The following is a 26,866-nucleotide window of genomic DNA, read 5'->3' on the forward strand; positions in this document are numbered from 1 at the left end:
TTACACCAGTGTGGACTTTTCTTCATGTGGGTTTATTTATTTTCAGTGTAAATGTGAAGGATTCACTTAAAACATCGTTGAATTGTCTTCTGTTATATAGTTTCTCAAATAATGAAATAGTTCTTGAAGTTACGGAGTAGGATCTGATATTAACCAGATTTAAGAGTAATTGCTCTTTTTTCCCTGTTTGAAAATCAACTGTGAAGTGAAAACCACTTTTAAAGCTGCAATTATAAATACTGTGATAAAGTACTGCGGCAGTGTTTATCCTTTTGCCTTGCCCTTTGTTGTTAGTATTAGATTGTGCAATTAAGGGCTAGATCTCTACAGTATTATCTCAAATGTTATTTTAAGAGGCTTTGATGGACTTTTGATTTTTAGAGAGATTGAAGTTGGATAAGAGTAAGAAAAGAAAGGGGCAGCCATCTGGGGGTGTGCTATAGGTTCTCCAAAGCTTTGAAAATGTTACCTTGCTGAACTGTGATACTGATGGAAGTATTGCCACTAGATTTGTATGCTTTTATAAACAAAGAATCATTGAACAGTTTATTCTTTTAGTGTTAGCTGGGAACAGATACAATCTATGGGTATTTTGGCCTTTTAATGTACGATGTGACTTCCAGATTCTTTTATTAAGACATTTATGAGCTATTTTGCCTATTTACTGTTTGTCCCGACACTTGCATTGTTTGTCACTTTGGTTGTCCTGCTTGTTTTCTTGGTGTATATTAGCATGTGATATATGTCCCAGTCCACCAACTCTTCCTCCCATCGTGTAAGGATGACAGCAGTTGGTGGAAGAAACTGAGTTTAAGATTTCCTTTATGTTAAAAGACTGAAGATCAAAAAGAGTAATGCTTTTTATGCTGTGTATTTTTAGACTTTGAGGCTTAGACTTCTAGTTGTACAAATGTTTTAGGATTTTCAGAAGGGAGTTTATCTTCATTTTTTGAAGAGAGGGAATACAGTTACATAGGGAAGAAAGAATTAAGCTCTTAGAAATGATGCAAATGTTTGGTTTCCATTGTCTAAGCCAATCTGCAATTCTTTTGCAAAGCTTTTCCGTATGGGCAGGCACAGTCTGGATCATTACTGGAGCCTCACGTCTAGTGTCTGTGCTTTCTGCTGTGGCTGGAAAAATAAAGTTTCTTTTTTTGTGGTCCCATGGAGAATTGTGCTGATCGCTCTCAATGGAACAATAGGGCTAAAGGTTAAACAATGATACAGGTCAAATGAGCAACCTTTTTCAAATGCTAGCATGCTGTATATCAAGGACTTGTCAGTTCTCAGACAATTATCTGATCTTAAAATGACAGCTGGTCCTAGAGGGATTAAAATGAAGGTGAGTAATCTCTGTTAGAAGATTAAATGGTCTGGGATCTTTCTGAAAGTTTTCAGTCAAACCTGTGAACTGACAGATCACGCACTTTGTGTCCCTGGTTCTTCTGGTTTTGTGCTGTTGTGGTTTTTTTTTGTTTGGTTGGTTTTTTTTTGTAGAGAGGGTTTCATTTTTATTTTCCTTCAACACCTGGATTTTTATTTATTATTATAAACTGACATTGTTGTAGTTGGAAAAAACAGACTGGTTAAAAATGCTGTACGAGTAAATGTGTGGCCACTGCTGAGGTTGGTATGCTTCAGAAAACCAAGTGGTTGTATAACCTTCTTTATGAAGAAGAAAATGAATGGCATGACTTGCTGATATTGGTGTGAAATATTTTACAGGCAACTGAGAGAGTGGTGAGCGAGCTAACATTTGTGTGGTTAAAATTGATTGGATGCAGTACTGAAAAGGGTAGAATATGTGGGCACATCAGCTGTGTTTGGACTGGAATAACTTCACTCAAAACTGACTGTAAATGACCGTAGGATCCTGTATATTGTCACCAAGTGGCCTGTAGACAAAAGCTGGTGAAGGTCTGCAGACATGAGTTAGAATCTGAAGGGATTCAGTGGGTAGGAATGGTGGTGGCTGAATTGTATATTGTATCTGTATTGGAGACTTTGGATCCTGTATCTGGGTGGAGGAAGAATGTTTCCATCTGGAGGGGTTTTTTATGCCAAAAAGACTTACTTCCTCTGATTTTGTTTTTATTTTCTACGCCTTCAGGAGTAGCATGTTCAGCTCATCTTTCACTTCTGTGCTTCCTCATCCAGACCTAGCAGCCTGGCCTACACCATAGTCCTCTCTCCGTTTGGTTCCAGCTTTCTGGCCTGGTTATAGTCTCGTCTACTTTGAATTATTTTCTAAGCCCTCTCACCTGTTGCTTTGTTTGTAATTGCTTTTATTTCTTTACTCTATAATTTCTTCATCACTTTGCTCTTATACATTCCTGTAGCGTTGCCTTACTCCACTCACAGTTGTTTTTGTGCTGGTGGACATTCTCACTGAAATCATCACAGTGCGGTTCTTCCTGTAAATGCAAGTAATGATGGACCTGATAAATGTGGCATTTAAGTAGTGAGTAAGAGGCTTGAAATATGTACCTGTAGTAGGATACATAATCTTCAATTGTCAGCTGTTCTTGAATCCCAGCGTATTTTTCAAAATGATTTGTCCTGTGAATTTTGAAAGTAAGGGCAAAGAACCAGACAGAATGAAAGCTTAATAAATTGTAAAATGAAATAAATGATTGTACAATTACTCTTGAGTTTGGATGCAGATTGCTCGCACTTCCAATTTAGACCTTGCACTGAGATATTTCATGCAACCGGTTGCAGCACTGACATGATGTGGGTGCTGCTTGGTAAATGCCATTTCTGGCTGTAGGAGCATGAGGGTAAGCAGGAACAATTCAGGCCAGGATTAGTGGGGTGCCTAGCTGCCACTGGGGGTTTCTCCACTCTCTGTGATGCAGGGAAGCTGCTGTTTTTTCTGTATCAGTTTGCATGAGCCTATAGTTTAGGGCTTTGTCAGCAGGGCTTGAGAATTCATTAACTCTGCATAGCTGATCTAGACTACCTCTATTGATACTGAATATAGACTTATATATACTGATCCTTAATTAGGTGAAGAAAGTTGGTCAGGCAGATGTTGTTTTACATGATGAACTGTTTGTTTATGGAATCATAGAATCATCAAAGTTGGAAAAAGACCTCTGAGATGAAGGAATGATTGGATGTTGTGTTGAGGGACATGATTTAGTGGGAGCTATTGGTAATAGGTGAACGGTTGGACTGGATGATCATTTAGGTCTTTTCCAACCTTGGTGATTCTACGATTCTATGATCATCTAGACAACCATCCACCTACCAATAGTACTGCCCTCTAAACCATGTTCCTTAGTACAACTTCTACATGTTTCATTTGTCACAATGAGCAAATAACTAATTACCCAGTGCTGTCTATCTATGCTGCTTTTTGTAGTTTTGGAAGTCAGTTCATATAGCAGCTTGTGGGTCATATCTCCCCTAGGAAACCTGCTTTTCCTCTGTGAAGGTTGAGGTGAGGGAAAGGCTTCCCTTAGAGGTTTGTATACCACCAGAAGCTTGGCTACCCTGGTAGATGATTAGCTGTGTTCTCTTTACTCAGGGAATGCCACTATCCAGAGCCAGGCCTTCCAGGCTTACACCCAAAGGTGCTCCATCATCCACAAAAATATTATTAACGTATTACTAACTTTTAACCTTCTTGTTCTGATGGAGTTGTTTGGGGAGACCCATTCATGAGCAAGAATCTGTGTTCATTTCCTGGAGTTAACAGGAGGATTAGGCTACTTGCTACCATGATGTTGAAGATTAAATATAGTATTTCAGCACAGTATAGTGTGGGCTGGATAAAAGGTGAAATAGGTTTTTGCTTCTGATTTAAGAAATTATTCACACATTAGTTATATTTTTCCAGGAAATGACCTGGTGAAGTTAAAACAAACAGTCTTGAATATTTTCGTGAAAGATTATTTTCATAAATAGTGGTCCATGCTAGTGGTACAAATTAATTTAATGTATGTTAATTCAGATGTGAAATATATAATTAAATTCTGGCTCTTGAAGCCATGTGGGAAAGAAAACAAAACTTACAGAAAAGCAAACATATATGGATGAAGCCTTATACTTCGTTCACATTGTGAGCTTAAGCGTCAGAATAATACGTGCTCAGGTTTTGACATTTTAGCATCAACTTTAAATGGTTTCAAATCTTTATAAATATATATATATATTATATATATATATATATTTTCTGTTTTTTGAGCAGTGGAAAGTCATATGCCTTTCTAAGTAGAAAAAATACCTACAGGTATTTAACACTGACTTCTATTTTCAGTTTTGTGTTTTATTCTGAATCAGAAAAAATACAGATCTTTTTGGACTTAATTGCCAGTTGGTATCCCAGTATGGGCAATTGAACTGGTGCATTTGGAATCTTATGAATTAGAGGACTCAGCTGTGGTGACTAAGTGGGTCACCCTACACATTAATTGAAGGGCAACTGTTTAATATTGCCCGTTGTACCTCTTCACAGCCTGTCACTTTCCAAACTGCCTCCTGGCAATAGCACTCCACAGGGAAGCCATCAGCCTCCTTGTGTTGGAAGGATTTTCAAGGGGCATGTGCTTCATTTGGGTAAAATGAATGAAAAGACAAAGAAATTCATAAGCTGGGGGTGTTGTTTAAAACAGGTTTTTTTTGTGATATAAGATAGTAAGACATCCCTGCAAACTGTTTTGTTTCCCATGGTATGCCCAGGTTTTTTTTTGGGGGAAAAAATAAAACTCAATGAAATTTATTTATTTTTTATATTCAGAACTATTAAAATGTAGCATTTTACTCTTAAGGCAAGAAGGTGGAAAGTCTTAATTCAGCTTTGTAGCAAACTAAGCCCTTGAGTACCATTGCGTAGCAGAAATATCAGTTGCTTTTAAATATCCAAGGTACAGTAGTAGCAATGTTTTGTGTTAAAATCACTGCCTTGGGGCCTGGTGGAATACAGTATCCGGGCTTGAATCAGGCATTATAGTAGTAGTGAATGTACACAAACTTTGTGTTCTTGATATCCATTTTATAGCTAATTGAATTATTGTGTCTACTTACTTGCATACTTGGCACTGTTTGTGAGTCTTAGTGGAAATGCTTAATAAAACATGATCCTTAATTATCTGATTTAATTAAAACATGCCTAAGTTCTTGACAACCACAGGCCGGATTATGCTATAGCAGTTTATGCAGGGGCTAGATAACAAATAAATGCTATCAGGCTTATAACATTTCAAAATCATTTGGAAAATGAATGTACTTCACCATATTTGTAAGGTCTCGTACTCGGCTCAATGTCTTTTTCTTTCCGACATCAGAAGAACTTTTGATTGATGTTATATTTGGTCAAAACCAGAGAGGAGCTTCCTAGGATTAGTGGGTAGAATCTTGTTCTTTAGAGAATATAGGATTGCGAAGACTTTATGGTGTCTCTGACATCCGTTCAGTAACATGTTTATAAACAGGTCTGAGAATTTGCTGATGGCATCTTCTAGCTCCAATGGGGTTCTAGTTTCAGGCAGGTACACATACAATTCCTGGCACTGTTATCACTCAGGGATGATGGTGATTGTCAGGGAAAAGGATGTGGACAAAGTCTCAACCCCTAAAAGAAAAAGCTGATGGTACATTGCAGTCGGAATAGAAAACTGGAAATGTAAGTTAAACAGTTACACTGTGCTCTGTTTCTTCATCAGGTAAAATAAACATGAAAGACTGCTGTTTATCCATAGTATTCCTTCTCAGCCTTGAGGAATCCGTGTTTATACCATTTTGAGGCTATCACAAAAGTCAATTAAACTTTCTTGTAGCAGCCTATTTCTCTTATTTGAAATAAGCATTTGAAAACATCTTAGGTAATTGATGTCAATTTCTCAATTGTGCTTCTGAGAAGAGATTGACAGCAAGAAATGCCTAATGCTTATTTTGAATTCAGTAATGCAGATGTGCTGTCAAATCAAGCATTAACGTGCATAGTGCTCTTGTTATTCTTGGGTATTGTTTTGAATATATTAGGTGCGTGACCTTTGGATTTGCTCAAGCAGAAGCAGCAAACTGCTGATAGCTCAGTGGGACTCTTCTTGTGGTGTTCTCTCTACGCCTTTGCAAAATGTCCCTGTTCAAATAGTAAGGAACAAAGCATACAGCCACCATTAGTAGCATCCTTGAAGATGACAGGTAATAAATTAGTTATAAAACCAAAACCAGATTAAAGAACAGATAAAACCGTCAAACTTGGTTCTCCTCCCCCACTGCAGTTTGTTTTGGTGTTGTTCACTGCACCATTTTTTCCCTCGCGGCTGGATAATGAACTCAACATAATGTGGTGGTTTCACCTTTTCACTGTCAGAGGTTGCATCCCATTGCAGACTATAGTAACGTTTAGCTAATTTTCTGTCTAGAAGTGGCTTTTCCTTACATCTTTTAGAGAGGTACCAGAGAAGATTAAGAAGCAGGTTTCCAGTGATAAGAATGATTTCTCCTTAGTCCTCAGTGAAAGAAGCAGATAACGCTCCTTTGTGAAAGTAGCAGCGGTTCTAATGGGGGCTGGAAAGGTACTGAGTATCCAGCGGAGGGGAGGAGGGGAAGGTGGTACATGTTTTTGCTGGCAGTTGCCTCAATGATGGATACAAAACAGACTGCAGACAGGGATCAGTCTCTGACTTGCTTGTGGGTGCTGCTTTTTCCCTGTCATACAAATATCAACAGTAATATTTGTTACCTTCCTGTTCTTGAAAGAATACATAAGTTCTGGTAGAGACTTTCCTGCCAGAACTGCTCTTCTGAAAGACAATCAGTGTAGAGTCATGTCCTAGTTAGAATGCAAATGCACAGGCGTTGTTACTTTGAGTTGTTGTAAGTCCTAAGCTATGAAATTACATGTGCAAATGATGAAGTAATAAGTTGTATAGTAGCTATGTCTTTTTTTGGATTACACTGTTGTTTGTTACTATGGCCTACTAGCACCAAATCTTCAGAGCACTTACTTATGTGTGAAGACATCGAGGAATCTTTGGGATCCCTGCTCTAGCCAGAAAACAGAGCTAAAACTTAGACCTGAAGAACAAATCATGCTAGTGGCAGCCTGTCTTTGGAGCTTCATCTACTTTGAGTACAAGAGAGCCATCAGAGGAGAACAAATTTAGAATACATCTGAAAGGGCTGTTGTAGCTGTGAGGTAAATAATTGTTTCTGTCAATTCTCCTGCTGAAATTCTAACTAGGTTAGATGAGAGTATGCAGGTGCAAGAGCAAACCCAGATGGAATGAGGTCACTCTCCTTCCTCTCTGTGCGTGCACCTGCCCATTGCCTCTTTATGTTACTTCAGCTTTGCTGCTCCTGCTGTCAGTAGTGGAGAGCTTGTGAAGGTTTCATGGAGTGGCCAGGTGAGGTTTTATAACAGATCAGCTCCTGTCATGCTGCAGGAGCTGTGAATGTGCTGTGCACAAGGGAAATGACTGCTGATAAATCTCCCTTCCCACGAAGTGCTGGGATACCCTGAAAGTGAACCTATTGCAGAAGATTTTTTTACTTGCAGTTATTGATAATCACAACATATAGGTCACTGCCAGTATGCATTTTCTTGTGGAACATGAATTTATTTCATTGTCTCTCAGCATTTTCTTGCTACATGAGTTGTTAGTTAGAGGCACGTGTACTTGAATTACACTTTCATTGATGCACAGGAAGGAGAGGTGATCCTATAAATCTGATATCTCTTTATTAAGTCTGAGAAGGAAGAGGGTGGGAGGAAATAATATTGTAAGATAGTTTTGTTTATTGTCTTCATCTTTGTTTGACTACATTTTTTAATGATTGGTTCGAAGGAAGCCATCAGAGAGTCAGTGTATGGCTAACCAGACCCAGTTCATCCAGCTGCATGCAGCTTGCTTGCATTTCCCCATAGCTCTGCTGTAACTGAACAGGGTTGACTGCCTTATAGCAGATGGGCATATGCAAGTTCTTATCCTTTCAGTCTTGTCTTCTCTATTTTTATGTATACTCACATGCTGTGCCTAGTGAATCCATTACTTCCAGTGAGGTTAGCAATTGATTACAAGTGGCATGAGATAGATCATCTATGCCCTTCCTCTGCCTTAAAGCAGCCTATATGAAAAGGAATCAGATGTAACTGAAGTAGAAAACTCTCCATTTGGAAGTGCTTTTGAGGTCTCCTTCCTTCAACTTTCAGGGCAGTGCAGCTCTCACCCATCTTTGACAGTTCACCTGGTTGTGTTTTTTCATTACTTCAGGCTGTGGGCAGCTAACTATTGTACCTGTCTTAGGACAACCTGTGCTGTCCTGTTGCCTTTCCAAAGTGCTAGAAGTGTAGGAGTCAAAGGCCATTCCTGACTGCTTGTTGGCAGAGAGCCCAGCTGACTTTAAAATAGGTACTTGGTCAAAGCCCAGCGGTAGCGATGTTACATGTCCCTTGTTGCAGTGTGCACGGTGCATCTGAGCAGGATGCAGAGCAGTTCTTCAGAGCAAATTTTTGGTGAAACAAAAAAACACAAACAAACAAAAAACCACCAAAAAAACCCAACACCCTAAGAAGTAAACACATGCACACACACACACAAACAAAAATCCCACCCCGAAATCATAAAGCTTGAGAGATAGAAAAAGAAAGGCAATTGCAGGATGTAACCTCCTTGGTGACTACACTCAGTGTTTAATATAGCCTCTTGTAAGTGAACAGAGTGTGCAGTAGGCAGGAGTGCTACCCACATCTTAGATCACTGTGTTCCCTGTGACTCTGTCACCTTTCCAGGTATACTGGAAAACTCTGAGTCTAGGGGAATGTGAATCTTTGGGTACTGGGTCTCTGAAGCAAGCAGGAGCTACAGATCAGTCGGTATAGATACCAGCAGAGCATTCCAGGAGCTGGTTAATCCTTCAGAGGAAAGGCCTGTCTTACTTTGGTTCCTGGCAAAATTGTAGAAAAGGTTATTATATGAGTTACTGAAAAATGCCCGAAAGACTGTGCAGTCATTGGTCACAGCCAGCACAGGATCACAGGGTGAATATTTAACAAACTTGATATCTTTTTATGACAGTTATCTACCTAGTTGACCAAGAGAAGGAAGCCAGTTGGTGTTATCTCTTTGGATTTCAGCAAAGCTTTCAATACTATTTCTCATAGTATCCTTCTGGATGGTATGTCCAGCATGTATAGGGTTAGAATTTTGGGTGATCCTGTGTGGAGCCAGGAGTTGGACTCAGTGGTCCTTGTGGGTTCCTTCCAACTTGGAATATTCTATGAATATCATGACTGATGCTTTAAAGGATAGCATACTGTATTCCATACAGTACATTCTGAGGGTGAGGACAGACTATTGAGAGGAAGATATGTAAACACTTTGCAACAGAATTTTTTCCTCTTGCAGTAGAACTGTTGCTACTGGATATTGGTCTAATTGTGACATTCCTTTGGTCAAGCTTTAAAATGATAAAAGCGTACTTTACAGAGAAGCTCTCTGGGTGACTAATGTCCTGTCTTTACCAGGTGCTTTTGTGCTGGATTCTTGTCTACTGCACTACAAATTATTTGCAAAGCTCCCTTATGGAATTATTAAAATGTCTTCAGTGACCAGTTATATCCACTGTGCTTTTGTTTGGACTCTTGGCTATTCCTCTGTGTAACAGATGGCATTCGCTTAAACTGACAAGCTGTAGGATAGCAGAGCATTACTAATAAAACCTATCACATGTTAAACTTGACCTGACATTAATCAAGTTTTGAATGCTACAAATGATTCATGGATAATAATTAGTCTCTTGATCATATTAGTGAACATCAGTCTCACATTGCTCCTATTATCTGCTTTCATTCTTATAGGGAACAAATCAATTGCAGTAATTAGGTGTTTTTAATGTCCTTTGAGCCAAAATGTTCTGTATGATTAACTTGGCAAAGAGGTTATTTTTAGTTTTTGAGTCTTGTGGCAGGATTGGATTCAGAGCTACTAGTAAATTAACAAACTGAAAGGCTCCCTCCAAAAATAGCATCTCATAAAAGTCCATATTTACTAATCTTACAAAATGAGAAAATTCCCATCTTTCTTTACAATCATCCGTAATAATTTTGATCATCATATGTTTGAACTATTGCCATAGATTACAGTTCAAAAGAGTTTGATTTTTTTTTATTTATTTATTTTTTTTTAATGGATGAGCCTTTGGAGTTTACTTTTATTTTTCCTGTTTGGTACAGAGTTATTGGTTAACATAAATTGCTTTAAACACTTACAGTTTTATATAGACTACATATACAAATATATATATGCATGCAGCGTTTCTCTGTTTAGAACTTGAATTAACATCTTGAGAGAATGGCTGCTTGAAAACTAGAATTTGAGCTTCAAGCATATATTTTTTTTTAAAGGATTTCCATGTAATTTGTGTAATATGCTGATTTTTGTGGCCAAGGAGCATGAAATTTCCTTTTAAGTAAGTAATGAGCAACTGAAATCTTCATTCTTGAGATCCTTTTGCAGTTAGGGCAAAGTATATCATTTTACTGGCTTAATAGAAATGAAGCAGTTATTCTTCAATAGTCTTTGTATTTTGAAGATCATGTAAAACTTCTTTAGGTAATTGTTTTGCAGAGCTTTAAGCTTTTCAGGTAGTTGATACATATTTTTGATCCTAGCCTCCCTTTATGGATGTTTTAATCTATTAGCATAAGCCAAGAAATTCAAAGTTTCTAAGATAAGCAAATTCAGTGAGTAATTGAGAAATTGGACTTAATCCTTCTATAAAATTACCTGTCAATTAATACCTATTTTGAGTAGGTAATGAGAGTGATGCAGGATGAACCAGCTCATGTTAACATGATTGAAAACCCACTCTTGAACATTTTCATATGCGAATTGGAGGGAAGCATGAAATCATACAGGAGGTGCTACTGATGTTTGCATCGGTAGCCTGTGTCTTTGGGACTTTTGCAGTTGCTTGGGAAGAAGCTCTTAAGAGTCAAGCAGCCAGGTGCAGTGTACCATCAATGGGTGCAATGCTTTCTGTGGCAAGTGCTGTTGCATTCTGAAATGTTCTTGAGGCTTCCAATCAGAAAACAGGGTGTGCGTTTCTTTTCTTGCTATTACGGCTCTTATGGAATATTCTGTGTAGTGCAGCTGAGTGGTGTCAGTTGATCGGGGGGAAAAATGTTAACTGTATTTAGAGGAGAAGGTGTTTGAAGCAATGTTGGTTTCTTTGCACAAAAGAACACCTGAGGGGGGAATTGCTCACTCTCTAAGCACCTGCAGAGGAACGAGAAAGGGAAGTTGAAGCAAGAAAACAATTGCTGAGAAGTTTTTTTTAGTTGTAGTAGTCAGTAGGAGCAACTGAACTGAAGTTCTCCACTTCTGCAACCGTAACTCCAGACTGGACAGTTTTCCAAAAGATTGCTTGAGACTTGAGTGTATCACTTGAAGAGTCTCATTAATATGCATGATAGGAAAGAATATTTCCTCTTCCTCCTCCTCCTCCTAACTGTCTGAAAGCTGGTCTAAATTGATGATCTAGGCTATGTCTTCTTTGGGACAGGGAGGGAAGAAAGCAAGTATGTCAAAGTATGTCTTTGATACTTCTTATCCTCTCTCTTTTCTGTTAATTTGCACTGGGTTTCTTTGGATCAGCTGTTTCGCTTGAAATCCTAAGATTAGGCAGGGGGAATGGTCTGCCAAGTAAAGAAAATACATAGCCTGAGGTTTTTATTTATTTATTTCAGAAAACATGCACTCTCTTTAACTCCCAATGCTGTACGTACCTCTGAGTCATTAAAGATTGGAAAAGATTGGAAAGCTTTATCATGTGTTTGTAGAAATTTCAGTGCTGGCAGATGTGGACTTCATCAAAGAACCAAAACCAAAGCTTCTCTGAACGCTTCGCTCTGAGTTCTAAATCTCTTAAAATGGGAAGTAGACAACTTTAAAAAAAATTTTTTTTTTTTTTTGTATGTGTAAGGTTTGAGTTAATATACATTAAAAAACATACCAAGCTACCCACATCCCAGTCTATTATTGGGTACATTTTCACTTTGGGACTGGAGATGCCTGTTTAATTCTTGATACTGCCTCTAATTTTATTTTTAATAAAAAAGAAATTACTGCTGCAGAATGGATAACTAGAAAGATTCAGGGTAGAAAGAAAGAAAGAGTAGCTAAAGCTCACCTTAATGTGTAGAGACAATTCTGCTCATCTCTTATGAAGCTGCAATTGGTAATATTTTAAAGCATTGCAAGGTAGCCTTGGTATCATCTTAAAGCTTACACCTCACCAATGGGCGTATTTTGTTATTATTCATGAGGCTTCTTTTTCAAAATATAATATCATACATATTATAATTATATATATATATATATGTATATATTATAATAATATAAAGCTGGAGTTTATAATGTGAGTAAATTGTGGCTCCATTGTTATTTGGTTATATTGATCTGTTTTTGTCATCATTAGGATGAATCTGAGCAAGTGGTTTTTGTGACTTTCATTTAAACTGAATTTGTTGCATAACATATTCAATAGAATTTCTGATGGTGTTCAAAGTCAGAATTTCTCAACTGTGCTGTAGGTTATTCTTGATACAGTTTTCTTTTACCTCAAACAAGGAAGATTCAGATTTCCATCCTATTAATTAAGCCAAATTGTTTTGTGAAGCAAGTTTTCCGTATTTTTTATTCTGCTTTACTTTTCAGTTATGTCCAGGATTTCTACCCAATAGAAATGTTGATTTTTCTTGTACAAATCTTTAGCTGAATTTGTGATTGAGAGATTCTTTCTTCAGCTGTAATGTAGTAATAGACATAAAATTTATTTATTTTGTGAGTTAGCAAATTGTATATACTTAGTATCAATATGCATTACATTAATTCACATATGTTTATCTGTTTTATTGAATGTTGTCAAATGAACACATTTGGAAACATTTGTGTCTTCGTCTTTGAATGTAGAACTTTCTGGGATGACTTATATTCATCAAATACCAGCGCTTAAGTAATTAATTATTATTTTGAACTTGGAAAATAGAAGCCTCATTAAAGAGTATTCTAGGATTATACTTTGGAGGGCTACTGAGAAAATTGCCATTTAAAAAGGAGTTGATAAATCAGGAAAATACAGAAACTGGCAAACAAGATATAAACTACTGTAAAATAAACCAGAAGTAATATCCACATTTATAAGCAGAGTGGTCCATCTCTCCTAGAGAACAGACAAGATAATTGTTTCCTTTCAGATAAGGCGCTAGTAATAACGGGATATTTTCTGAAGTCTGTATAATATGTTTGAAAAAAAGAATCTGCAGTGTCTTTACAGAGATTTACTATTTATGAGCCCGTGTCTGTAAAAACCTGACAGTTCTTGGGATGTGCCAATTATTTTGTAGTCTCTTGCTGAAGGCTGTAATCATCAGATGAAGAGCTCATCCTTTGAGTTGGGTTGAACCTTGCCTCAGTTAAGATGTTGCCTGTGGGAAGTAAGGCGTGACAGGATGCCCGTCCTTGAAAGCATTTTAAATTCTACTTAACTGACAATTCAATTGGTGGTTTATTTGTGTATAAGTCTTTGGAATGAGTTACATTCCCTTTCCCAACTTTCCCAATGGAGTGAGCAGATAGATGACCAACAGTTTGAAGTTTTGGCTGTGAAAAACTGCATCGGGGCAGCTGTGTGCTGAACTGTTGTAGCTTGACTGAAAATTGAATGAGGCAAAGAGCAGCACTGAAATTGAAAAAAGCATGCAAATCAGCATGTATTTGTCTTGTATTATAAAATCTAAAGTGGTTCTTTTCTGCATCACCGAGTATTTCACTGGGTGAATAAACTGTATCAGTTTTGAGTCAGATACACAGACAAAATTGTTAATATTTCCATTTTGTGACATAGTAGATCCATAATAATTGTGTGCGAGGACCCGAGGCAGATCACACTACAGGAAGTCAATACAACTTAGCAGAAATGTTAATATCATAAAATCATGGCCTAGGTTGGAGAGGACTTTAAAGCCCACCCAGTTCCAACCTCAGCCATGGGCAGGGCTGCCCCCCACCAGCCCAACTCAGGCTGCTCCATCTAACCTGGCCTTGAGCACCTCCAGGGATGGTGCACCACAGCTTCTCTGAGCAGCTGTGCCGGCACCTCACCAAACTGACTAAAACATTTCTTCCTAATATCTAACCCAAATCTCTCCTATTTTAGTCTAAAGCCATTTCCCATTGTGCTGTCACTGTCAGACCATCTGAAAAGTCGTCCCCCTCCTGCTTGTAATCCCCCTTTACATACTTGAAGGCTGCAGTGAGGTTTCCCTAGAGTCTTCTCCAAACTAAACAAGCCCAACTCCCTCAACCTTCCTTCATAAGAGAGGTGCTCCAGTCCTTTGATCATCTTCACGGCTCTCTTCTGTACCCATTCCAACAATGTTGCATCCTTCCTGTACCGGGTCCTCAGGCCTGAATACAATACTACGATTTGGAACCTGCATAACTCTCAGTATGTTGAGTTGCCATGAGATTATTTTTCTTTTGTAGGAGAAGGAAAAGACACGCTACTTATTGAACATATAAATAAAAGTACATCTGGAAACTCCTAAGAACTATATGGCTTGTCTCAGAATTACAGCAACATTAATAAAAAAATGCCAGGATTATGTGGAATCTATACACAGATTTTTTTTTCTCCTCTTCCTGCTGGAGGAGCCAAGTGATTTCTATATAGTTATTTGCAGAGAGATCTCTAAAGCATGACTCTCCAGTCATCCGTTCAAGAAATCCTGACTGGCTCAGTGATTTAGCAAAATCAGCATCACCCGTTGTTAGTGCTGCTTTTGATGACGTATGGCTGCTCCTGACCTTTGGGTTAAAGAGCAAAGAGAAATCCTTTTACTCTTCGATAAAGCTCCAGTCATTTCATGGGATTCTACCATTCTTTTTATTATATGGCTGTCATTAGATATAGCAATTATTTTTAACTGGATTCAGCTTTAAATAATAAACTGTAAGATGAATAAATGGTTCATTACCATGTTCACTGTAAGCTGCAAGAAGTGAACAAAGAGTTTCACAGGTGGAAATGTGTGTCACGAGGCCATGAGGAACAGCATACCAGAGGAATTGGTTTGCATGCATCATTTACCCATCTTTTATAAAATGCCACTGAGATGCATTGCATTTTATCTGATCCCTGGCAGTAATCCCAGTCAGGCAGGTGTGCCATTTATCACGGTGCCGATTAAAGACTGTTCTGTTCAACTTTAATTAGGAATTTTAATATGTGTGGAAAATTGTACATCATTTTGTATAGGATAAACTGAGATGACTGCATTTTAAGTTCATAAATATGAAAGCCTTACACCAATTATGTTTCCGGTGTCAAAGATATTTGCTTATATGTCATGTGTTCCTTCTCTGCTCATTATCCTGTCGGTTTAAACTTTCTGCAATATTCAATATATATGTGTTCTGCTATTCATAGATGACTTCCAAAAAGTTTATTTCCGAAAAAATAGTATATGGGAAGAAACTGAGATAAAAATTTCTGTTTGCTGCTTCCCAATTCTTTTTAACAAAAATTTGTTTCTAGAATCCTGTAATAGAAATACCTGCAGCTGACCTAATGAGAATGGACTCAGAGTAGCCAGGAGCATCAAGAGCTTTAATTATCTATTCTAGTTTTAAAATCCTTTTGTCTTTGATGCCTAATTGACATTTCAGAAAAGATGTGTTAAGATTACCGAGGAACTCTGAAATGAAGAGAATGAGTTTGGTTCCTAAAACTGGACGTCAAGTTGATTAAAAGCAATCCCTTGAATTTCCTAATGCTGTTGGAGTGGTAAATAAAAAGGAATGCTGGAGTGTAATTTAGAAATGTTAAATACAGGTTATTAGAATTCTAGTGCCTTAATGTACTTCTCTAGAACATCAGTTAGACCACAGAGGAGAGAGCTACGGGTGGAACAGTTTGTTACAGCAATTCTGTACCTTGGGTTGCTGCAAACCCCAGATGAAAATGTGTTTCTGTATTCTGAAGTTGTATTTTGGGAAAGACTGAATGATACAGTTTCATGTAAGCTCCAACACCGAAGTCTCCATATCCTCCAATTATAGTTGCTTTAAGAAATTATAAGCAAAAGCAGAGGTAAAGGGGTTTTCTTTGCTGCTTTGGTTAATATCTTGAGTATTTTTTGTTGCTTTGTATAAACATTGGATAACTTATTCAGTTGTGAACCTCGGTTGTAAATTTGAATGATAATGGTTTGAGGTGCAGTTGAGAAGCATTGCTTCATGGGCAGACTTCTTACTTGGAGTGAATCTTTTTAAGTTCTTTACCACTTGGGAGTACTCTCATCAAGAGAGTTTTTCATTTACACTGTATCTCCAAGTTCCATGGTGAAGGCTATACATGCAGTTATGCATGTTGTAGGTGCAAGTATGCCAGTAACTGTATGGATAAGGAAAAAAGTCAACAGCTTTCATAACAAACAGATCAATTATACTGTACAAACAGCTTTAGTTTTAGATGAAATAGCATCTTGTATTATTACTTTAATGGCCGTATATTTTTAGAAATATTTTAGCTCTTGATTTGTTAAGTGTTTAACTGCACTGCATTGACTTTTGCAACCCGCAGTATGACACAAATGCTGTTTCTTGCCTTCTTTAATATTTTTGCCCTTTACTGAGGGCAGAGGTTGTTACTTAATTTGAATAATTCAGTCAGTGGCTCTCTGACTGTACAAAGGCAATGGTGCAAAGCGAACGACCTAGGCCAAAACGTTGCTTTTATAGCTGTGATTGTCAGATGTCTGTATTTGCTATGTTTCATGACAGTGTAGTAACTTAAATGTCAGAGTTTATCAGTCATTATTAAAAGCACTTGGGACTTAGAAAATTCTTTATCTGTACAAAAAAGCATAAAGTAATAACTCCTTTTGGTAGCTGTTGTTATTTTTGCTATTATTATTGTAGCACTCCCTAGTTAGTTATTTTTCCTTAAGTGGGTCTTAATTTAGCATGGAAGTCTATGATCCATTTTCCTAACCCTTGGCTACCTAGTTTCATTAGTTTGCATATGGAGATGTTATTTTCCTATGGTAAGTGTATCTCAAGGGATGGAATTCAGAATCTTTCAGAATGTAAAATGGAATGTGGGAAATCCATGTTAATTCAGATGGCTGTTTTGCGGTAGTGTCGTTGCATTACTGGATTATGACACAGCTGAGCAGTCTGCCAAACACGAGTTCTGGAAAATGCCCTGAAATTAATCTGCTATCACTTGGAATACTGTAACGCATTTCTTTCTGGAAACTGAAAAAAAATATATGTTTTTTTATTCTATTTTTTAGCTCCTGGAGGGAAGCTTTGCTAGAGAAGTTAGCCATGAAGTGGACGGATTGATATTTCAGCCTACAGGAGTAAGTAGAGCAATAACTGCTTTTTCTCCCCTCTACCCTAAAGGAAATTCTCTCCCCCCCCCTCCATCTCCTTTCATCTTCCCATCTACTGCTTAATCTTTAATTTGATCAGGACAGCTTTTCGAATTCGCTTCTAATTTTTGCAGATACTCAGACTACTTAAATTCACCTAATTGCAGTTCTAATTGTAGTATGTGTGACCATTAATTCATAGATTAATTAATGGCAATAATTTTCAGAAATCAGCTTACATTTTTTAGTGTGCTTGCAATATGATATACTACTAAATGATGAAGGATTTTTTTTTGACTGTGTGACCCGCTGATTTGAGTTCTTGCTTTATTTTTCTTAATGTTTTTTTCACATGTTAAAATTGTAGTAAATGGTTTAGGCAGTATAAAGATGTGTAACTGTAGTGGGGGAGAGTCATCAACAGTTCTACAGACATCTAGAAACAACAGTGTGAATAGTTAATTCTCAAGCAGAGAACTTTAATGGAATTCAGTAGCAGGACTTCCAACCTATTCCTGCTACTACTGATCCGGGTACAATGTCATACTTCAGTGTGTACTTTATGTTGGTATAGACTGACTGTAACATCATCCACATTGACATCCTTTCTTAGCTTGCAAAACAAGGAATGGATTTTGAGTGCTGGCAGTTTGACAGAGAACTCTACCCTTCCTATTACACACAGAAAATATTGGTATTCAGTTTTCCAGATAAAACTTTTTTTTTCTGACAAACTTCACATATTGCTGATCTCAACAAGCAGTGATAATGACGCGCCCATCTAGAAATAAGATTAAGCTCTTTATTGCAAGTTCTACATCAACTAACCACAAAATGAATGATAACTAGACCACAAACTTTTTCTTTCTTTTTATTATATATGGCTATTTCAAATTCAAAGCAAAGCTAGTAAGATAAAGAAAATACATGCTTCCATAGGAAATCCTGCTGATGTCTTAGAATACTTTTAAAACCTAAAACAATTGTAAAGACCTCTCCAATTCTGAATATTAGAGGTTAAACTATGGAGATTTACCGTAGTTAAATTTGAAATGATATTTTCCACTTGAAATGAAATTAGTGAAGAATGTGTGTTTTTTATCCTTGCTGCTGCAGTGAAGTAATATCTGATATGTTCTGTGTTTCTAGAACTTATTTTCTGATTTAGCATTCTGAGAAATTTGTAACCCAATAAAACAACAGTTTGCTTGCATAAATGCTTGTAAAGGTTTTTCATCTTTAAAATATGGGTTAGATTTGTTTCGTCCAATATAATGTTCAAATTTCTGCATTTCAGGTTTTACGAAATAGAAGTTAATTGCATTTGTTATTAAAGTGGCTTTCCTAGATTAAGTAATGCACAGTTTTCTCATGGTTTCTGTAGCTGAGAAAATGCAAATAATATATTCAGTGTAAAAGAAATTATTGTACACTTGTTGTATAAATGTGTTAAAACTGATTAATTTTAAAGGTTGATGCTGATATAGATACTGGGTACTGCTTTTTATTTTATTTTTAATGGGAACTGGGATTATTTAGTCTGGAGAAGGATCAGGGGAGACCTTATTGCTCTCTGCAACTACCTGAATGGAGGTTGTGGTAAGGTGGGGGATTGGCCTCTTTTCCCATGTGACTTGCAGTAAGACTAGAGGGAATGGCCTCAAGTTGTACCAGGGAAGATTCAGGTTGGACATTAGGAAAAACTTCTCCAAAAGAGTGGTCAGGTGCTGGAATGGGCTGCCCAGGAAGGTGGTGGAGTCACCATCCCTAGAGGTGTTCATGAAATGTTTAGATGTTGTACTGAGGGGCATGGTTCAGTGGGATATACTTGGTGGTGGGTGGAAGGTTGGACTGGATGATCTTGGAGGTCTTTTCCTACCTTGGTGATTCTATGTGGCAGGAAATACACCAGGCAGTAACACAAAGGCAACAGTAGAAAAATGCATAAATCATCTCTTAATAATAATTGAAATTATTTTTCTTTTTGTATTATAGATGCAGTTGTGTGATGTGTTATATCACTTTTCAGAGAAAGACACGTATTGTTGAGTGAGGTAGAGACCTAAATTTTCGTCATGGTGAGGCTTAGAGACCTTGATAAAAAACAGTTTGTCTCAAGTGAAGAGACCATGACATATCCACAGGAAGACAGGGAAGTTTAGGGATCATCATCTGAGAGCTCCTGAAGCCTCACGTGTGTTTTGAGGAAAAAGAAAGCAAAAGTCAACATGAATCACAAGATCACGAAAGAAGGATAAAGAGACAGCAGAGAATGGAAGGTGGCCATTTACAGATAGGAAAAATTGAGGGCAAAAAACACTAAAACACTTTCCGTACCTTTAATAGTTAAATGAGAGTACAGAAATGAACTCATTATTTAATATAAAGAGTGTGAATCTTATTTGTTGTCTGCTTGAATGTCTTTTCGATGTTCAGACAGAGAAGCTTCTCTTCGTCTCTGGTCTTAGATGCTTGTTTCCAGACCAGAGAATATGGATATATTCCCCACTAGCATAGGTAACAATGGTATTAGGAATAGAAACAAATGGAGAAAAATATTATGTTAAGTTTAGTTTAATTATGTCTTATGATTAAGATCAGGATACTTGAAGTGTCTTCTTAATAGGAGTGATTTCAGCAACCTCTATGAGCTCTGGGTTTGATGACATTTCTCATCAAAGTACTTGTGAATTTTTTCCGTTTTGAGAAATCATCATGCTTTGCCAAAAAGAGAATTGTGAAATTCTACCACATTTATGGTTTCAGTTAGGTATAATGTAATTTGTTATCTTTTGTTAGTCTTTCTGTTTAAACTTATGAACAGTGAGTTTCTTGTTCTGAGACAGAAATTTGTTTTATGTTGTGTCTGGTGATGGTAGAAACAGCATTAAGGAGAGCAGAGGTTCGTTTCTGTCTGTGCAGTTTAGTCTGTTTTGCATTGTCATTCTGTAGTGCATCATTTCCCCTATTTAATTCAGTGCTTGAGTTGTTACTCGTATATTACCCAAGGTATGAGAATGGCTTTAGTTTCACAATGACAATTAAAAGGCAGTGACAGAAGTATCTCATCTTCTTCACAGCTTTCACAGATCATGAGAAGAGTATGTTTAGTGGAAAAGATGGCGATTTTCTTTCTGGTTTATAACTTAAGAATGCTTTGTAGGTGACTTGATGTGATGTGTATGTCACAGTAAATCCCACACAGCCCTGCTGTACCATTCTCTAACAGTTCCATGATGAAAGAGAAATATAAGGCGATATTTTCTTACTATTGTTTCTCTTCTGCCCTTTGTACTTTTCTTCCTTTCCTCTGTTTCCTTTCCATACATCTTGTTTATCCAGTAGCCTGTTTCCCTTTCATGTCAGTTCTTCATAATATTCCTTTTCCTCATGTATTTTCTATCCACTTAAGATGCTCCTGATATAACTCCTGTACAGCTAAGACAGCTCCATTCCATTTGATCAGCTTTCTGATCCCTCTGCATGTAACAGGTTGGCAGAGCAGGTACTGAAGCAAAGTGCTAATTAGGAGGAGTGAAACAGGCCAGCAGGAAACTTCATGGACAGGTATGTTGCCCAATTATTGTGCCCCAGACAATGAGCAGATTAGTTTGTGAGCAAAAACCAAACAACTTATAGAACACAATTCATAATTTGTGAATAAGATTGGAAGCTTTCAACCATTGTTTCTGAAAGATTGCTTCAAAACAGCAATCAAGACCACATGCTTGCTTTAGAAAGCTTTTGGTTTGCCAACCTCTGTGGTTTTATTGAAGATATCAAATATTGCTTCTTATCTTTTGATGGCAGAGTCAGCTCTGACCTTTGCCCACTCATCAGTGAAATTACTTCTGTTATCTGCCTTATAAATCATGCTTTCATCCAGGTATCTGCCTGCAACTATCTAATTTTTCTGCTAGCAATCTCTTAATAACTGATTTTTTGCTGGCTAGAACTATTACTTTACCTTGCTTGGGAAGAGGATGTAGGAATTATTTTATTACTTGAGCAGCCTAAAAGAAGGCTACGTAGCCATCAGTTACGAAGACTGAAAGAAGCTGAGGAATTGTGGAAGTCTTCTATCAGAACTTACTGTCTTTTTTAATCTATTTGCCTCCTGAGCTTGCTGATTGTTTTGGCTCAGGCTGATTTCTGTTTCATACTTATCTGTGCTCTTATGTTGGTCAAGGGATGAAGTCTGGTTGTGTGAGTTCAGGGTGACTTCAGTGTAGGAAGAACAACAGCTGAAGTCTGTTTTAAGACAAATAATTCAGCCATTCTTTAAACTAATCTTTAGCTTGTAACTCTCAATATTGAATACTAACAAAAAGCTCAGCCTTGAAAATGAAAGGAGAATAATGAACAGATTTTTATTACTGTCTAACACTGCATGAGTTTTTAGTACATCTTCCTTCCTTTCACTTGGCAGACTTCATGGCGGTCTGAAGTGCTTGGATGCCTGTTAATTATTTGTCCTATTATGACTGTATAGTAGCTGTTATTCTTTTCTGTCCTTATAAAAGTTTACCCAGACATCTCTGAAGCTAACATTAAATGAGCTATCTGTGAGACACCACCAAATGAAAGACCTCTTAAAGGCCATGTTTTGTTTCATTAAGCAATGCCAGTTTCTCCTTAAAAATCTTGTGTGATTGGTATGTCTTTGTTTCCACAATATGTTTTGTTGGATCCTCTGCAAATCGTTGAATGTATACCAAGTCAGTTGTTAACCTATATTTAAAGATTGAACATCATGTCTACAAGTGACAGGGCATCAGTTTTTGTTAAGTGTTTCTAATGCAATATGAGTAATGGCTTCAGACGGACCCACGCGTAGTCCTGGTTGTACCAGTACTGGTGTATAAAGATTTAGGAACAATCGTAACAAAGGTTTTGCTTCTAACATATATATATAAGTTTCTGGATTTAGCTTTCTAATTTTGTACTAATTCCTTAATGTAGGTTCTAAGATTGCCTGATTTTTATAGAGTTTGCAGCATAAAGGAGGAGTAATCAGGCCAGAGTAATTTTGATCAGTCTTTGTGTTGGTCTGTACTACTAAAAACTGTCATGTATCTTTAGAATATCTCATTACTAAATGTGATTTCCTCTGTAAGAGGAACGTTCAAGACTGAGCCTATTACTAGTCACTGGTTGCTGTTGTCATGTCAGCGTGCACCTTTTGTGCTGCTGCAGGTTTTCCTTTCACAGAGAATTTGCTGTCAATCTCCTGAAATACCACTGAGCTTTACAACTCCTTTCTGCCTATGAATAGTTGTTACACTCAATTTCCATGGCAATGTTCATAGCAGTTTGTCTCTTAAATTGCTAGTCATATCACAAACGTACCATCCTGTCATATGCTTTATGAATGTACTAGAATGTATTGGCTATACCCTATTTCAAGTTTGTTTGTTTGTTTTTCTGTGACTATATAAGAAATATTTTTATACCAATTCAGTTCTGCTTTGCTCTCTTAAGGTGATTTGTTTAATACCTTTTTTTTTTTTGAAAATTGAAGAAGTAGAAAATCAGGAAAACTAGAAAATTAGGGAAAAGTAGCAGTGGAAATGCTAACTTAAACTGCAATGCTTCTAACTCATTAAGCCTCATTTAATTGGGTTGTTAGAATCCTAAATAAAAGTTCTGTGGCACCTGATGGACTCTGATTTCTCAAGTGATTACTCTAATTTTCAGGAGCTATCTAAGCAGGTTCTTCAACTTCTGTTGTGCAGTTTAACCACTGTGCCTGACAACGGCATTAGGCAGGAAAGATCTGTTTCTTATACTTTATGTGTACTGGTCATCCTTAGGATTGCCAGAATGTCATAGTATGATGATGCCTGTATGTATTGTTTGAGAACTTGTCTTAAATACTCTTTTTTTCTGGATGCTGCTGGATGTTGGGAAAGATATATTTGTTGGGATAAGCAGAATCATTATTTGCCAAGACTTTCAAATATGATCTTTTGCATAGCTTCTTTGTCTCAAAGTTCTTCCAAGCAGCTTCTTGAGTGCACTTTCTTCATGCCCCCTGCTGTGTCAGGTTGCACGTTTTCTAGCTACAAGAAATAAACATTGGGTGTATGTAGTGTAAGCAAGATGCTCAGGTGAGAATAACAAAGCAATTATTCACCCTTAACAAAACATACATGCTTTTAGGAGAATAAGCCTGTATTACACAGATTGTGTTTACTTCTACATGATGGATCAGCTTTGAAAAACAAAAGTCAATTTTATCACTGGAAAGAGAAGTCTAGGAAATAATCTGCTTTGAATCAGTGAGAATTCTTTATTAAATCGTCTTGGAAGTCAATTCAGCTCTTGATCCTTGACACAGGCAGCCATGAACGATCAGTTGTCTCCATGGCAGTGCTCCTACTTATACTGAATCTTATGGAATCTTATCATTGCTGAGAAGCTGATAGACTAGTAGTGACTTGCAAACTGGAATGCACAGTGGAAAGTATTTTAGCAACAATCTCTTCATAACCTAGAATAGTTATCAACAAATAGAATGCCTCACATGCAATTCATCTGACTTCTTTTACTGCAACTGAAAAGATTTGAGGACAGTATCCTGAAAGAACTACCTTGTTGCAGTTGCTTTCTCATATACCTTTCTCCTGTACGTGCTGGAATGAGACAGCCAACAGGCTTTTTACATTTTGATGAAGATCTTTAATCTTTCTTTGTCAGGGCATAGCAATGTAGTGAAAAGAGTGATATGTATCAGGCTAAGGCAGAATTTTTAGGTTGATCTCCATCCTGCTGTTTTAAGAGTGGGCAATATTCTAATATATCATGAAGGTTAGGTATAAACCTGAGATTTGGGCAAACAGGGTTGTTCTCAGAGAAACGCTGACACTAACATTTTTGGTATCTGTATGGTCAAAGTGCTGTTCATGTAAGACACAGTCTGTGAAAACTAAAATGACATATTTTGCACATCTCTCATTCAAAGTTTGAAATGTTTACTTTCTCTGTTCTTATAAATAATATATTTGAAAATGGAGGATCAATATCCAAAATGAGTAACTGAATTTTTGTAGTTATTGAAATACATCTTTGTTTCTAACACGTTATCAGATAAATCTTGAAATGTATCTGTGTACTTGATAACATATTTAGATCACATACTGTGTAGAACATACTATGCTCCTCACGGCTCACAGAAAGCTCTGCAAGGCTAAGATGTCTGCTGAATTATATTCTATTAAGAAGGTACAACAGAACAGTGCTGTGATAATTGGATCACATTTTGGCTTCTAGTATTTTAAATTTCCTTTGTAATTCTGTTTGTCAGCTGTTTTAGTCTCAGATATTTCCAAAATAATAAGAAGCTCCATTAAAGTGGAACATCTGAAAAGTACAGTTCTTGAGCTTAATATGAAAGCTGTCAGTCAGTTTTCAAGGAAATTCCAGTCAGTCTCCCACTGAATAATTTACACATGTTTGTATCATGCAGGTTATGCGCTCCTGAGTGTAGAGCTGGAAGGGCACTGCTGGGCTTCATGCCAGAACTATAGAAGTCAGGTATACAAAGCCAATGAACACTAGTACTGTAATTATTACAGATAAATGTAGCCTTATTTTCTCTTAATGCTGGCAGTTATGTTTCTGAAATGAAATTATCTTTCATGTAGAAGCTTTCCACCAAGACAGAGGAACGTACAGCTGGGATCTATCTGATGGTTCGTTCTGAAAGGGTAAAAGTAAACAGTTGGACTAGATGATCTTGTAGGTCCTTCCCAACCTTGTGATTCTATGATTCTATGAAAGTAAAAATCTTAGCTGGTAGAATCCTGGACTTCAGAAATGCAGATGTTCTGTGTACTTTGGATTGCCTATTAAAAGAAGCGATTAGTACACTTACAAGATGCTATTTAAAAGTTTTGACAAGTTTAAAATGACAAAGTTTGTTTTCTGTCAGAGATCATTGGAAATCCCAGGAAGATCCAACCACTGAAACAAAACATTTATTATGTGCAAAATAGGGTTCTCTAGAGAGAACGCTCAGCTTGTGAGAGCAATTAAAATATGTGTCTTAGGGATTTGTCAGGCTGTAAATTGATGTTGCCATTATTAAGTGAAAACATGGCTGTTTCTGCTAGCCATGAAGAAATGAAACAACAGGAGAATAAAAGATAATGCAAAGTAGTTTTGGAAATATTTCATTGTTTATTAATGGTACATTGATCACAGGATTCAGCGGTCATGTGATGAGCTCAGGATAGGTGAGAAAGACTAACTATGTACAGGAACCTCAGGGTTGTTCCTTTTGCGTCCTGATATATAAAATGTAAAGCTCGCAATTTCTATCTACATGTATTTTAAAAGATACGTTTGCATTCTGTGATAAGCGAGGGGATGGGTACAAAGTTCACTTGGAAAGAAGTGACAGATGTCAATTTCTGCTAGTTTTTAGGCAGTATGTTTCTGTGCAATAGTCTTAGCAGCTGAATTAGCTTCAAGCTAATCATTTTTTATGTAATTTTTCAGATGAGAGACGCAGTTACATTTCTTTTTCATATTTTTGGAAACTTAAGTAATGCGGTCTTGAGGCTTTCCTTATTGTCGGAGGTTTTGATTTAAGCTTTACATTTCATTGAAATATTTGAACCTGAAAAGGGATATGACTCCGCTTCTCATAATTCATATACATGGACCAGAACAACCAGGTAGGCTAATTTTGTGAATGTTTGTTCACAGTTTAAAACTTCTGCAAGATGTGCTGCGTTTTCTGTGCTTACCGTAAATGTTTATGTAAGACCTGGTACTTTACTTGCAAAAATATTATGGGAAATGTCTTTCTTTTTTCACATGCTTCTGCAGCTGATCCATTTCAGTTTCTTGAATGTATGGACATGTAATGTCATCTGACTTTTATCTAGTAACAATCACAAGGAGTGAAACTTAGCGTTGGTCAGATTGAAAAATATGCTTGGCAAGCATTGGCGTGGAATAAATTTGGGTAGTAGGTTTTGTCAGTCATGAGCTACTTAGAGATGCTTCATGAAGTGGACCTAATTTGTCAAATAAATTATTCATTGGGAATAATTTGTGTGGCTGTGCTTTCTGTGCACAAAGCTGGTCCATCTCTGTGGAGAGCAGCTGCAGCGGACCTGAAAGTCTTCAGCAATTTTTGAGTGTTTTGGTAGATGAAGTTGGTTGGTAAGAAGTGTAAGTTCTATGTAAAGGCAGGTAACATGGATTGCTTAGCTGCAGTTATGGTGTCCTTTCATACTGTGGTTGCATCCCTGTAATTCGTTCAAGATATTTGCGTATCTGATGGTTGTAGTGTGAGTCAGATGGTATAATGGGAAACAGCTGTAATATAATTGTTCTTTATGTTGCCACCAGTCTCTTATTTTTCACAAAGACTGTTACTAAGACTTGCCTTATTGCAGTTGATCAGTTTGCCCTTGTATTTTGCTTTGGCTTTAATATAAAATGCTTCTGAATTAGTAC

At 37.1% G+C, this 26,866-nt stretch overlaps 1 protein-coding gene across 3 annotated transcripts in view; it reads left to right on the forward strand.

Annotated features, from left to right (window-relative positions):
- Positions 1–26,866, forward strand: part of RNGTT (RNA guanylyltransferase and 5'-phosphatase) — a 171,837-nt gene that overhangs the window by 68,312 nt on the left and 76,659 nt on the right. For all 3 annotated transcript variants that reach the window (XM_015858956.2, XM_032443565.1, XM_015858955.2), the window contains exon 12: positions 17,315–17,383. In XM_015858956.2, the coding sequence (XP_015714442.1) occupies positions 17,315–17,383 (69 nt within the window). The remainder of the gene's footprint in view (positions 1–17,314; positions 17,384–26,866) is intronic.

The sequence above is a fragment of the Coturnix japonica genome, chromosome 3 (assembly GCF_001577835.2).
Source record: "Coturnix japonica isolate 7356 chromosome 3, Coturnix japonica 2.1, whole genome shotgun sequence".
Taxonomy (NCBI): domain Eukaryota; kingdom Metazoa; phylum Chordata; class Aves; order Galliformes; family Phasianidae; genus Coturnix; species Coturnix japonica.